The following is a 12,554-nucleotide window of genomic DNA, read 5'->3' as shown; positions in this document are numbered from 1 at the left end:
CACATCCATTTCCTCAAAACCTCCTCCCCCCATTTTTTTTTTTTTTTACATAAATGGGCATTTTGGTCTAATATGTGCATTTTAGAGGCAAACTCATCCAGCTGCTCCAAAGGAGATCTCACACACCAGGACAGCCAGCAGTGTTTAGGGGTGTTTTGCAGCACAGGAGGGATATCTGTGTATTCCTCCCCCAGCCTGAACTCCTGCACACATTTCCCATGGCGAGAATTGTGCTTGGGAATCCAAGGAGCAACAGTAAAATAGGAACAGGTTCGCTGGGAGCAGGAAGCAATTGGCAATATTTGCTTTCATTACAAGTGAAAGCCCCACACCTACAGCTTCCTGCCCCTGCACCACCCCTGAGCAAACATTATTTATAGCAGCAAGAGCAGTTGTAGCTTTGCCCCTTCTTGACCTGGAAGTAATTGGTTAATTGAGTTAGACAACAAACCTCAACACACTCACATTGTTTCCTTCCACCTTCTCCCAGGGAGCTGGAGAGTCAAACTCCTTCCATCCCAAGGTGGTTAAAAACATCAACCACCTCCGGGAAAACAATGTTTACTTCCCCACCAGGAAATTGGGCCCTGTTGAACCTTCTTCAGGGACAACAGCTCCTCCAAAGCTGCTGCACTTGGGGGTTTGCTGCCTTTCTGGAGCTGGAGCTGAAGCTAGGGTAGGTGAGGGCTCTTTGAGGATGGCTTCCTGAGCTGTGCTGAGGCTGGGAAGCTTTGCTGCTGCTGCTGCTGAGAGCTGAGCTCTGAGCTTACCAGGAAACTGAGATTTTGGTTTTTGTAGGTTCAGTAATGGGCTGGTTTGGTGGTTGGAGAGGTTCTCTGGGTTTGTGGGCCCGAGGGTGGTGAGTGAGGATGAGCTGTGTTAAGCACACTTTATTCCCAGCCTGAGATCCTGGGCTGTGCTGATTTTTCCTGGAGACAGACTGCAAGGAGTTGGTTTCTTTGCCTGTTTTCTGTGTCCCTATTATGGTGGAAATGGCCTTGGAGGACAATGTCAGTGTGGGACATACCTTGGTCTCCTGGATGCAAAGATGATGTTTTTGATAACAATTTACAGGTCTCTGCCTCCCAGTCTCCTCTTCCCTCGTTTATGTGTCATTTGTGATATTTATCAGTCTCCACTGATGTGGGACATTCTTTGGGGAAGAAGAGCCTCTTACCATGTACAGCAGAGGGGTTTAAGCAGGTGCAAGAAACCCACCTGATCCTCTTGGGGTGCTGGGAGACCTCCACTTACAGGTGTGAGCAAGGTTCCAAAGCAGCTTTGTGGTATGTGTGTCAGAGTTCTGTAAAACTAAACCAAATCCACAATAAATCCTTTTAGAATCTGCACCAGGACTAGATCTCCCAGAACAATTCCTCTGCACCACTGGGAATCTTAGCCCAAGCAGAATTAACTTAGGCTGCAGAAACTCCTGCTGCTGTTGGCTGGAATCCATGGTCTGCGTGGAGTCTCAGTTGGAAAACCTTCTGTGGAGGAACTGAGTGGGAGATGTGGCCAAGGGAGGTGGGTGAGCTGGAGTTATCCAGTTATCCACAGGAGACAGGGATGCTGCTGCAGCTGGAAGCCTCGTGCTGATGGAGGGGAAGCCCAATGGTCTTGTCCAAGCACAGCTGTGCCAAGAGTTTCTATCTGCAAGTGCAGGGGTTGCACAAGGAGCAAAGAGGACTTTTCCCAAGCAATTCTCCTTGGCAGCTTTCAAATGTGCTCTGGCTTCTGGTGAAGAAGAAATCCCAGCTGGATTCTGCTTTTTCAGTGAAGGAGCACCAAGAGCTAGGTGGTGCCCTGGGATATGGGAGCTCCTGGCCTCCAATTCTTTCTGAAAAACGCCCTCAGTTTCATCACAAGGAGCCAAACACCTTCTCCTCCTTCCAAAAAATCAATGTGGAGGAATGATCAATGGTGTAAAAGCCGAGGCTTACGTGGGAATGCAGGCAGCACTCTGCAATCACAGCATTTTCCTCTGCAGTGATCGAGTCAAACTGCAGAAGCAGTTAAGAGGATTAGATATTTTTGATCATATTTGCAGCTGTGCTTGCTGTAACCAAGAGGAGAAATCCAAATGTGTCGCCTTGGGAAGTGAGTGAGAGCCTGGAAGGGAGTGCTCCCTTGGTACCCTGCAGCCAGGGTGTGCTCAGACCCTGCTGCTTCCCAGAGCCATGAGGAGCTGTTGTTCCTGCAGCTGGATTTGTGGCACTTGGCTCCCTCAAAGATCCAGGCTCCAGTGGAAACCTCCCTGTGAGCCAGCCTGGATGCAGGGCTCTGAGCTGCAGTGGTGGCTCCAAAATCTCAGAAGTCTGAGGTTTCCCAAGTGCCACAGCTTAAACAAGGAATGCTGTGGAAGCCCTGCCAGGTTCAGAGCAGATGTGAGAGGGGAGATCCCTTCCTGGACATCATAAAGGATTTCTAGCACTGCAGTGCTAAGTAAGGAAAACTAATTCCACTGTACAGTTAAATTTCAGTGTCTAATTCCCACACATTCAGCACTGTTGGAGTCCAAATAAAAATACCTGACTGTTCCCTCCAAGCCCATCCTTGCAGAGATGCTGGGGATGCACTGCCAGCACTGCAGTAGGAAGCTCCTCTGTTTTTCCCAAGGAACAGTTCCAACAGGCCCTTGGCCCCCAGCATGGGCTGAGGGGGGAGTATGGGATCCATTCATCCCTTTTTCCATTCTTAAATAAAGTGTGGCCAAGGAAGAAGACATTGCTCCTTGATCCTTGTGGCTGCTGGAAGTGCTAGGCCCAGAAGCTGACTGGGCTTTCTCTTCTCCATGGACAGAACCTCGGATGATGCCCCTGTCCAGGACAGGCAGGTTCCTCCTGAAGCCAAAATCCCAAATCTGAGCCCCAGGTAAGACATACTGGATGAGGGGAAAGTTTCACATCTCACTTCCAATTTGCCTGATCATTTTAGCACAGTGAACAGGGGAAAGAGCACCAGAGGTAACAAATTCAACCCTTTCCAAACACAGGCATGTGGCTGTCATCTGCCAAAACCATAAACCACAGTCATAATCCTAAATTTGTCCTTTGAACGTACCTGTGCCTGCTCTGTAGTAGTTTCCTTCTAATCCCCAGGGATTAATCCTGAAGTGCATTGAAACATCTGAGGTGAAGGACTACAGTGAAAATTCCTTACAGGCTGGTAATAATAACTGAAAGCTGCTCTGTGAAGCAAACCTGAGGCTGACTTGGTTTTTAATGGACATCTGTCTGTAGGGGGAAAAAAATGCCATGGCAACTGGCTTTCTTGTTGGCACGGCAGCCTCAGCGAAGGGCTGGGGAGAGGATGGGTATGGGAGGGTCTGTGTGGCTGTGATGGGAAACCTGGAGGTACAGCTTGGCCAGGGTGGGAGGCAAAGGTTGTTTATGCTCTGTGAGCAGCAGATCTTGAGGGATTTAACAGCTAAATCTTGGCATAACGATTGCTTTGTGTGCTGCTGCTGCTGCTGCTGCTTAGCAGGAGCCAGGCTGGGTTTCCCCCTCCCTTTCCTAAAAATGTGAAGTCTAAAGGCATAAAGCGCCTGGCTGATGATTTCCTGGTGCTTTGCTGGGCAGGGTTGGTGTCTCCCACTTTGCAGCTCTGTCCTAACAATCACTGCAGAACCATGGCTTTGTCAGATGGATCCTGGAGCTCTGCTGGGTGAGGAAGGAAATGCCCTTGTCGTGTCCAAGGCTCGTGGAAATTAAGAGTAAGGGTCATTCAAGTGTTGATTATGGGCGCACAAGCTCTGGCACTTCTGTGCCTCCCTCCAGAGCTCCTTGAACATCAGCACTTTCCTTCATCTCCTGTTGGTTGCTGGATGCATGCATGGCCCAGCAGGGACATCCATCATGCATGCCCTGGCTGCACTGAGCTGCAGGGCTGGGAATTGGGAAGAAATGGCAGTAAAACTGCAAGTGCAGATCAAAAACTGCATCTGATGGGAGCTGGTCTCTGCTCAGAGCTGAGCTGTGAATTTGGGAGCTGGAGGCAATGGGAAGCTCAGGGTGGGGGGGAAAGGCAGAGGTGGCAGCAGCTGTCCCATGTGGTTGGTTTGGAATTTGGGGTTTGGTTTTGCTGTGGTACCAACTCTGGTCGGGCCAGGGGTGTGTCATCAGTCAGAACCGAGGGCAGCTTTGCTGACGAGCTACATCGTATCTCTCTGGGAAGTGCTGCCTGTGTGTCACAGTACCTGATTTGTTCTCTTAATATCCTTTCAAGTGTTTGGAGATCCCCGTGCTCACAGCAATGTTCACAAAGCTTTGCCCTCCCAGAGGAGGGGTGGGGATAATGGCACTGAAGAACTGAAGTCTTCAGGGAAAACAAGGGTGTGGAAAAGCTCAGTTCTCCGAGTTTCTCCAGCAGGTGATTTTGCTTAAAGTAACCCCCTGTGCCTGTGCTGCTGTCCCTGTGTACCCCGGCGTGTTTTGGATTGCTGGATGCTGTTGAGGATCACCCTGGGTAGCTCAGGGAAAGGAGCACAAGACGAACAGCAGGTTAGATCAAGGAAATGTTACATCACACGGCACTTCCTGCTAAGTGCTGCTATTATCAGCCTCATTCATCTCCACATGCAAATACAGCCTGCACATGTACTCACACATCTGGATGAAAATAGCAGTCCTGGAAAGGAGCAGCTCTAACCTGGAGCGTGGACAGGAGAGGCAAAAGGGAACACGATTCTTCATTAGGAATGGTTTCCTTTCTTTCTTGACTGAATCCTGAATTTTTCTCCAGCTAAACCACCACATCCACTGTTGGCTGCTCTTTGTCACGTCATTGACATCCAAAATATCAGCTATAAATGGTGGGGAAGAACAAAAAAAAAAAAAAAAAAAAAAAAAAAAAAAAAAAAAAAAGGGTGAGAAATTGATAAAACCAAGCCATCAAATAATAAATATTGGGAATGGTGGGCTATCAAGAAAAGCATATTCAGGAAGAAGTAAAGGGAATGGTGTGCCTTAACAGCAGCAGAACCTCATTACACTGGGAAATTGGGGAGATCACTGCAGACACAGGAAGAGCAGTGTCCCTGGAGAAGCTGGCTGCCACTAGAAACCACCCTGCAGCTTCTCTGGTGGTCGTTGCCGAGCTATTTTAAATGATCACTTCTATATTTACTTTTAATCTGTTTTTTTCATAAAGATGCTCAACAAAGAAAAAAGGGAGGGCACAACGAAAGCCAAACAGAGCTTAACAAAACAAAGAATACATTGAAGGGGAAAACAAGTCAAATTGCAACTGCTCTTGAGTCATTACTGAGGATGTGGACACCAGCCTATTCATCCCCTGCTTTCTGAGCATGTAATGTCACCCTAAAATGTACTTTAGTGTGTTCATGTCACTGTCTCTGCCTGTACAACTTGTTTCCGTTTTTTTTGACATTCTTAACTATCAAGGGCCCAATCTTTGCCCCACAGCCCCTTCAAACTGCTGCAGGTGGCTTTATGGTCCTTCACCTTCAGCCACAGAAATTGTCACTAACTGCTGTGAGCTGTGAACATTCCAGGCTGGAAAAGCATTGAAGTGATGTTCTCTAAAACCTCCACGTTAAGTGACCTGGGTGGATTCTACTCTCTCTCTTATCAGACTTCCTTGTGCTTTTTTTTTTTTTTTTTATTCCTTCTCAAAGTTGCTCAAGGTTCAGGACTAACCAAAAGCCATAGAATTTATAAACAGCACCCTAAAGAGGTTGGTTCACAGAATTATGGAATATCCTGAGTTGGAAGGGACCCATAAGGATCATCCAGTCCAACTTCTGGTCCTGCACAGACCCTTCAAGGTCTTTGTAGCCTCTTTGGGCACTCTTTAACAGCTCTACATATTTCTTACATTTTTATATACTGTTATATACTACTACTACAACTATTATTATTACTACTACTATATTATTATATATTGTCTTACTAGTGCTTTTTCATGCTAGTGGGTTTTACACAGAGATATATATAAAGGATTTTTCTTAGCTGCTCTTAGGGATTTATTTATCCCATCTCATACAGTGAACCAGATTCCTGCTCTGACAATAAATGCTCCCAAAATTGGTGCCAGTGGTAACCTTTGTCTCTGCAGGTGCTGATGTCTCCCACAGAAACTCTTGGGCTCCAGAAATCCTCAGTGTCCTTCTCACTCAGTTCCGTGTCTGTGAAATAGTGAAGCATCTCATGAGTTCACTAAAAGGATTAAAAAATGTAATTTCCTTAAATCACTGGCTCTGTTTAGAGTATTTTCAATGTTTCATGCTGAGCCCATTTTGGGTAGGATATCTTCTAGCTCATAAAGTGTAAACCACAAGGTTACTTGGGCCTGCGAGGTAAAACAAATCAGTTTAAAAGGTAAAATGTAAGGAAAATGCTAATTTAAGAAAGCTGTTCAATATTTGTTATCTTTTTACCATTGTGTGCTGCCACCCACAACTCTTCCAACTGCATGGGAAAGCTGTTGCTTTAGGAGCAAGGTGTATAAATAATGTCTGCCTAGGAGCACTGCTCCTTTTTATTCCCTTGGAATCCTGTGGGATTTCTAGAGCATTTCTATGAATAGATTAAACTCTAAGCATTTCGAGTAACCATGGCTATAAATCAATTTAGCTCTTGGTTTTCAAGTTGCATCTGCTCTTACTAATCCTGTATGTGCATTTTTTTTTTTAATAAGACAGACCAGGCTTTATTTTTGTGTATGGTGAAATTTCCACTCTGCACCAAGCAGGTTCCACACACAGCCACTGCAGCCTGGATTTCTGCGAGGAGCCTTGTGATGGTGGACAGGTAACATGGAGCGAGGGGAAACTGGCATCTTGAGTTTAAATATTTTATCCATCAACTCAGTGCATATTTAAATTTCTTTACTACAAGGGGAGGCCCTGACTGCTTCAAAATCTGTAAGATGGAGGGATACTGCAGGGAAAGCAGCCATCCTCCAGCCCCATCTTGCTTTCCCCCAGGAGCAGGGATCTGTTTGGCAGCGCTGGCTCGGGATCTTTGCGGATCGGAGCAGCAGCCGCTCCGCAGGGCCTGGCGTCCTCCACCGGCCTTTCGCAGCCGGCCGGGGCTCGGCCATTTTTCCTCCATTTCGTTGTCTCTCGATGCGTGGTTTCTTTTGAACGATGCGCTGCGGGCCGAGCCCGCCGCCCTCCCACTGCCGCTCGCTGGGGCCCGGGGAGGGGCGAGCGCGGCCGGGCCCTACCAGGCCGCGGCCTGCGGGCCCTCAGCGCGGGGAGCGCAGCCCGCGGGGCCCGACCCACCCGGTGTCACCGGCGGGCGGAGAGGGGGCTGAGCTGGTGAGGGGACTCTTCCGACCCTGCCGGGGCCTCACGGCCGAGCCAGGCCGGGCTGAGCGGGCGCTGCCGCCGTCCCGCGCCGCCGCCGCCTCACGTGTCCCTCCCCCCCCCGTCCCTCCCCGCCCCTTCACCCGCCGCAGCACCGCCGCCGCGCCCTCCGACTTCCCGTAAAGAGTCCGCGCCGCCGCCCGCCCCGCGCCCGCCGCCCCAGCTCCGCCGCGCCCCGCCGGCACCGCGGGGGTGCCCCGAGCCCGAGGGTGTGGCCGCCGCGCTCTCCGGCCCCGCAGCTGCTCTCGCCCCGCGGCGCGGCCCGACCGCCGCCCGCCTCTTTCTCCCCCCATCCCCCCCCCCCCCCCCCCCCACTCCGCGGATCCCTCCGCGCCGCGCTCCGCTCCCTCCGCCCCGCTCGCACTGTTTGGGAGCAACCGGCCGAGCCAGCGGCGCCCCGGCCCCGCCAGCGCAGCGCGGACCGGCCGAGCGCACCCAGCCCGGCGCGACCCCCGGCGCTCTCCCTCCCTCCTCGCCATGTCCCTCAAGCAAGCGGCGGCGGCGGCGCAGCCCGCCGGCAACAACCGCAAGCCCCCCGGCGGCGGCGGCCCCGGCCTCCCGTCAGCCGCGGGGAGGCAGAACATGGGCAGGTGGGTACGCAGTGCTGCGGGACCGGCCCCGGGCCCGGCGCGGGCGCCGCTCGCCCGCCCGCCCCCGCCGCCCCCCTCCCCCCCGCCCTCGCCCCGCACCGGCCTCCATGGGTGGCGGCGGCAGCCGGGGAAGGGGGGGCGCGGGGCCCGCAGCATGGCGGGGCCGGGGCGGGGGCCGCGATGGCGGCGGGCGCGGCGCTCGCGGCCCCGCCGAGAGGGTTCCGCAGTGCCGGGGCGAGGCCGGGCCGCGGCCGGTGCCCTTCAGGCGCGGGGAGGGCACGGCGCGGAGGCTCCATTTCGGCCCCCCGCGGGGCCCGGGGCGGGGGGCGCCGCTTCCCCCGGGCCGACGTGACCCGCCTGCTGAGGAGGGAGCGGGGGGAGCGGGGGGCGCGGGCCGCACGTGTCGGGGCCGGCGCGGGAAGGGCCGCGAGCGATGGCGGCGGGGCCGGGGGGCGGCCCGGGCGGGGAAGGGGGCGGCGATCCGGCCCCGCGATGGCGGCGTAGCGCCCTCGGCTTACCCGGGAGGAAACGGGGGAGATTTTTTTTTTGTTGTTGTTTTTAATATTTTAATATATAAGGATCGTTATTATTTTAATGTTTTTTAAAGTCTTTTTATTATTATTATTATTATTTTAATAATGGAGATCGCAATAAAATTCTCGCGGGAAGGCGGGCCGCGCCGCGCCGCTGGATGGTGGCTCCAAGCGCGGCCTCACTTTCTCGCAGATTTTTGGGGCAGGAATCTTGCAGAGGCTGAGCCCTTTCCTCGCTTCCCTTCTCCCCCCCCCCGCCCCACGCTCGCTGCCTCTGGAAGATTGATCCCGCTCCTGCTCTCAGATCATTAGCTACACAAATCTACTCGTATCTTTTCCCTTTCTTTCCCTCAAATAATAAACTCTGTAGTGCTGTGAATTTTTCCGGGGCTGTGGGGGCCATAACAAGCGATCAGAGCAGGACGGTAACAGTTCTGAAGGTCACAGTCACTCAGAGCAGTTTCATTTCGAGTTTTATTCATCTTCCTTTTCAACTGGACGTTTATTCCCACTCGGTTTTGTGCACTGGCAATAAAACAGAATTTACAGTGGCCCTATTGTTGGACATCACTGGAAATAGGGTTTTACTTTGTTCCCAGCCAGTGGAACTGGAAGCGGAAGAGCTTTGGAAGGGTTGCAAAGGACAAAATAAATAACAACAATACCTCAGAAACTCAGAGCACCTATTTAATAGTTTTTACATATGACATTAAATGGGACGTGATGTTTACTGGGCTCTGTCCCTGCCAGCACGCAGTGGCACTGTAGAGGTTAACGTGAAGGGCAACAAAACCTCCAGCTTATTTTTTGCAATTCAGCCTGATGGCAAGCACTTGCCCCCATAGATTTGGGCATGTGAGCCTCAAATTCCCTCCCAAGTTCAAGATTAAAGCCACTGGATTTCTCCTACCAGTGTTGCCTTTCTGGTTTTATTGGATAAATTCCACTTCAGAACTCCTTAGGGAGTTCTGCTGGGGCTGCTGAACAACTGACGTGCTCCTTCAGAGGTGTTCATGCTTGCTCTTTCTTAAAAGTTTTTCTGAATGGAGGGTCTGTAAAATCACAGTCCCACGGAACACCTTCAGAGAACTTCTCCTGTAGCTGTCCTTGGTCTTTTGGGAAGTGCAAATTCAAGGATGGTTCATGCTGTAAACCTGGCCATGTGGATGAGAAGCTGAGTGGCTTTTCTGTTCAGGAAAATGAAAATTTAGGTCGCCTGCATCTTGGTATCAATTTGATGTATTGTATTCTTTAATAAAAATCTAAACATCTCCAAGCTTTCTGCCCAGCAGATCATTTCCCTGTAGCGCTAACATTCCCATGCTGAAAAAGAAATGTTACTTTTCATGTCCAAGTTCCTCCTGAAAGCTTAGTTTGGGCAGAAAAGTCATTGGTAATTAACTGTCCTGGGCCTTATTTTGTGCTGTGGGCTTGTTACTGGAGGAATTGGGCTGAGCACTTGTCCTTCTACCTCTGATCATGAGGGAAGGGTCAGCTCTGCTCACTGTGTTGGTATCTATGGGTTCATACTGCTGCACATCTGTATTTCAGCTTAGAAAAGGTAAAATCCTATGTGAACAACCCAAGACATTCCAGTGTATTTTACTGTACTATTAGTTGCTTTTACACAAAGGGAAAAATCAGAAATGAAGGCATCCTTGAAGGTGTTTGATATTAAAAAAAAAAAAGTATTAATACCTTTGTTATAAAGTGTCCCCAAGTGAAATGCTGTGTTTGTTTAATGTGGACTATGGCAGATGGGCTTGGGCTGCAGGGGAGATGCCAATAGCACAGCAAGCTGTAATTAGGAAAAATGTAGACTTGGTTCACAAACTTGCTCCCTGTGCTGTCAGAACATTATCTAACATCCACTTTCTGTGTTTGAGGGGAATTTTGCTGTTATGCAAGCACAGGAGAGTTAGCTGTCCTCTGGCTGCAAGTTGCATCTATCCCAGCTTTCTTCCATCTCTTCATCCTTTTTTTGTTGTTAATTTTCCCCCATCGTTATTTTATGTGAAAGCAGATCACCTCAGAGTCAGGGTTTGGATGTTTCTTGTCTTGTTACTATTGTGGCAGAAGGGTGTTTTCATTTTGGTAGCTGGCTTGCCTAACTGAGCTTGGGGTCTTGTAAGAGTACACTGACTTACTGTCCTTTAAAAATGGCTTTTTTTTCATCAAAAACCCCAAACTGAAACCACCCCATGGTTCAGTCTCAAAAGCAAACGACACGAACTTCCCGCCTTCATTTATTGTCCCTTCTTCCTTGACATCCCTTTCTTGAGAGCCTAACTGAAGGCTTGAGGATGGTGAACATCCCATTCAGGTGGAAGGAAGGGGGAATGTGCAGTGCCAGGGTGATGGAATTTGAGGGCAGTGACTGTTCTGGAGGTCTGATCCCATGTGCCAGTCAGAGGTTTTCTAGCTGGTTCTGACATCTCTGTGTGGGTTTTAGTGCAACTGTGCTAAACTGCTGAGCAGAATGACTGGTTAACCTGCAGGCCTGTTTCCTTATCCCTGTGAATGCACTTCAGGGTGGTGTTACATCTCTGGTTTTGAGTAGCTTTTAATTTAACAACTGATTCATGGCAATGTCTGTGAAGGTTCTTCAGTGACTAAGCCCATCAACAGGTTCCAGGTGTGCACTGGGCCAGACTCGAGGTTGTTACATATCCAGATGCTGTAGAAGCTGTCACCCTGTGTGGAGACAGGAATTGACATTATTGATATCACTATTGGGGGCAAATCTACAGAAAATAAAGCTGCAGGACTTCTTGTATAATCTCCATTTGACATCTTCGATTAATTTGACGTTATAGAGCCAAACACTGAGCTGAAATAAAACCTTGCACTTCAGATTTCTCCCTTAGAAGAAAAGCTTTACCACCTCTTTGCCCTAAAGTTCTTTAGAGTGACCGGTAAATTTGTTTTCCAAGCTGCAACAATGTCAGTCAGTGCTCCAGAAACATCCATTCACACTCCTTAAATTCAAGTCTTTGTAGCTGCAGTTCTGCTCCAGACATTAATTGCAGTGTGTCTGCATTTGTTTCTTAGTTTCAAAGTGAAGATGCTGCTGGAGAGAAAACTGGAGACTTTCTTTCCCATCCAGGAACGACTTTGTTTCCCTTGCATTAACTGGGAAAATACAAAAGCCTGACCTTGTTTTGCTTATACAAACGCTCTACTTGGCATGTAAACATTAAGGAGGGAGGTGAGGGATGCTGAGGAAATACTCAAACATAGAAAATGTGCAAGTTGTTGCTGGGAAAAAACATTTATAGTGCAGCTTTTAGGCCCTGATGGAGACTTTGCCTCTTGATGTGTAACTGCTGGACCCAAGGGGTTGGCACAGAGTTTAATTGCCCAGTCCTTACTTTGTCCTGAGTTTGTGACTTTGCTACCCCAAACCAAAGGGCTTCCTGCTTAGATTTGCCAGGCTGTCCTGCCTTTACCCAGGTTTACCTTTAACCACATGTCTGCAATGTAAAATGATTTCTTTTTTTAAATTTTGCCATATTTGCCCTGATGGAAATGGGGCTTTAGGTAGCAGTGCCAAATTGCTACTGAGCTTTCCTAGATTCCCCCACCTCCATTTCTGTGTGTTACCCTCCTGTTCCAAATTATGTTAAACATCTGGCAAAACCCATCTACCTTCTACTTTTACAAAAGTCCTAAGTGTTTTTTTTTTTTTAATCATATATTGCATCAAAGATGTATCAAATGATTGTTTGAACTTGAGTCTTCACCTGATTGGAATATGAAACTCAACTTGATGGCCTTGGTTTTAGCAATAGATACAGTTTTGGCTAAATTGTTGCATTGGTAGGATTGGTAAATATATTTCTTTTTTCATCTTTGTGAATGTGTTTTGGTTTGGTGCTCTTTTTTCCCCACTGGTTTGTGATTAACAGTTGTAGCCTGAAAACAAGAGGTTAGATCTATAAAGAGACCTGATAGATTAGAGAATTTCTGCTTCAGTTCTTGGCTGATACAGAGGTTGGGACTTCTTGTTGATGCGGATGTGCACAATCAGTTTGTGTCTTGAAGAAATGTGGGCAGGAGCAGTAATTTTGGAAATGTGGTAAGAGATGGAAAATCTGGAAC

The 12,554-nt window shown here is 49.3% G+C and overlaps 1 protein-coding gene across 7 annotated transcripts in view; it reads left to right on the top strand.

Annotated features, from left to right (window-relative positions):
* Window positions 1-7,655: 7,655 nt before the first annotated feature.
* ATXN2 (ataxin 2) overlaps window positions 7,656-12,554 on the top strand; it is a 49,558-nt gene continuing 44,659 nt past the window's right edge. For 3 of the 7 annotated variants that reach the window (XM_062504100.1, XM_062504097.1, XM_062504095.1), the window contains exon 1: window positions 7,659-7,920. In XM_062504100.1, the coding sequence (XP_062360084.1) occupies window positions 7,808-7,920 (113 nt within the window). In that variant the 5' untranslated portion in view covers window positions 7,659-7,807. Of the gene's footprint in view, window positions 7,921-12,554 lie in introns of all 7 variants that reach the window. The other 4 variants (XM_062504098.1, XM_062504099.1, XM_062504105.1 and 1 more) reach the window with 3 other exon arrangements.

Source organism: Cinclus cinclus, chromosome 17, assembly GCF_963662255.1.
Source record: "Cinclus cinclus chromosome 17, bCinCin1.1, whole genome shotgun sequence".
NCBI lineage: Eukaryota > Metazoa > Chordata > Aves > Passeriformes > Cinclidae > Cinclus > Cinclus cinclus.
The sequence above is the reverse complement of the archived record's forward strand: the minus strand, read 5'-3'. Positions and strand labels throughout refer to the sequence as shown.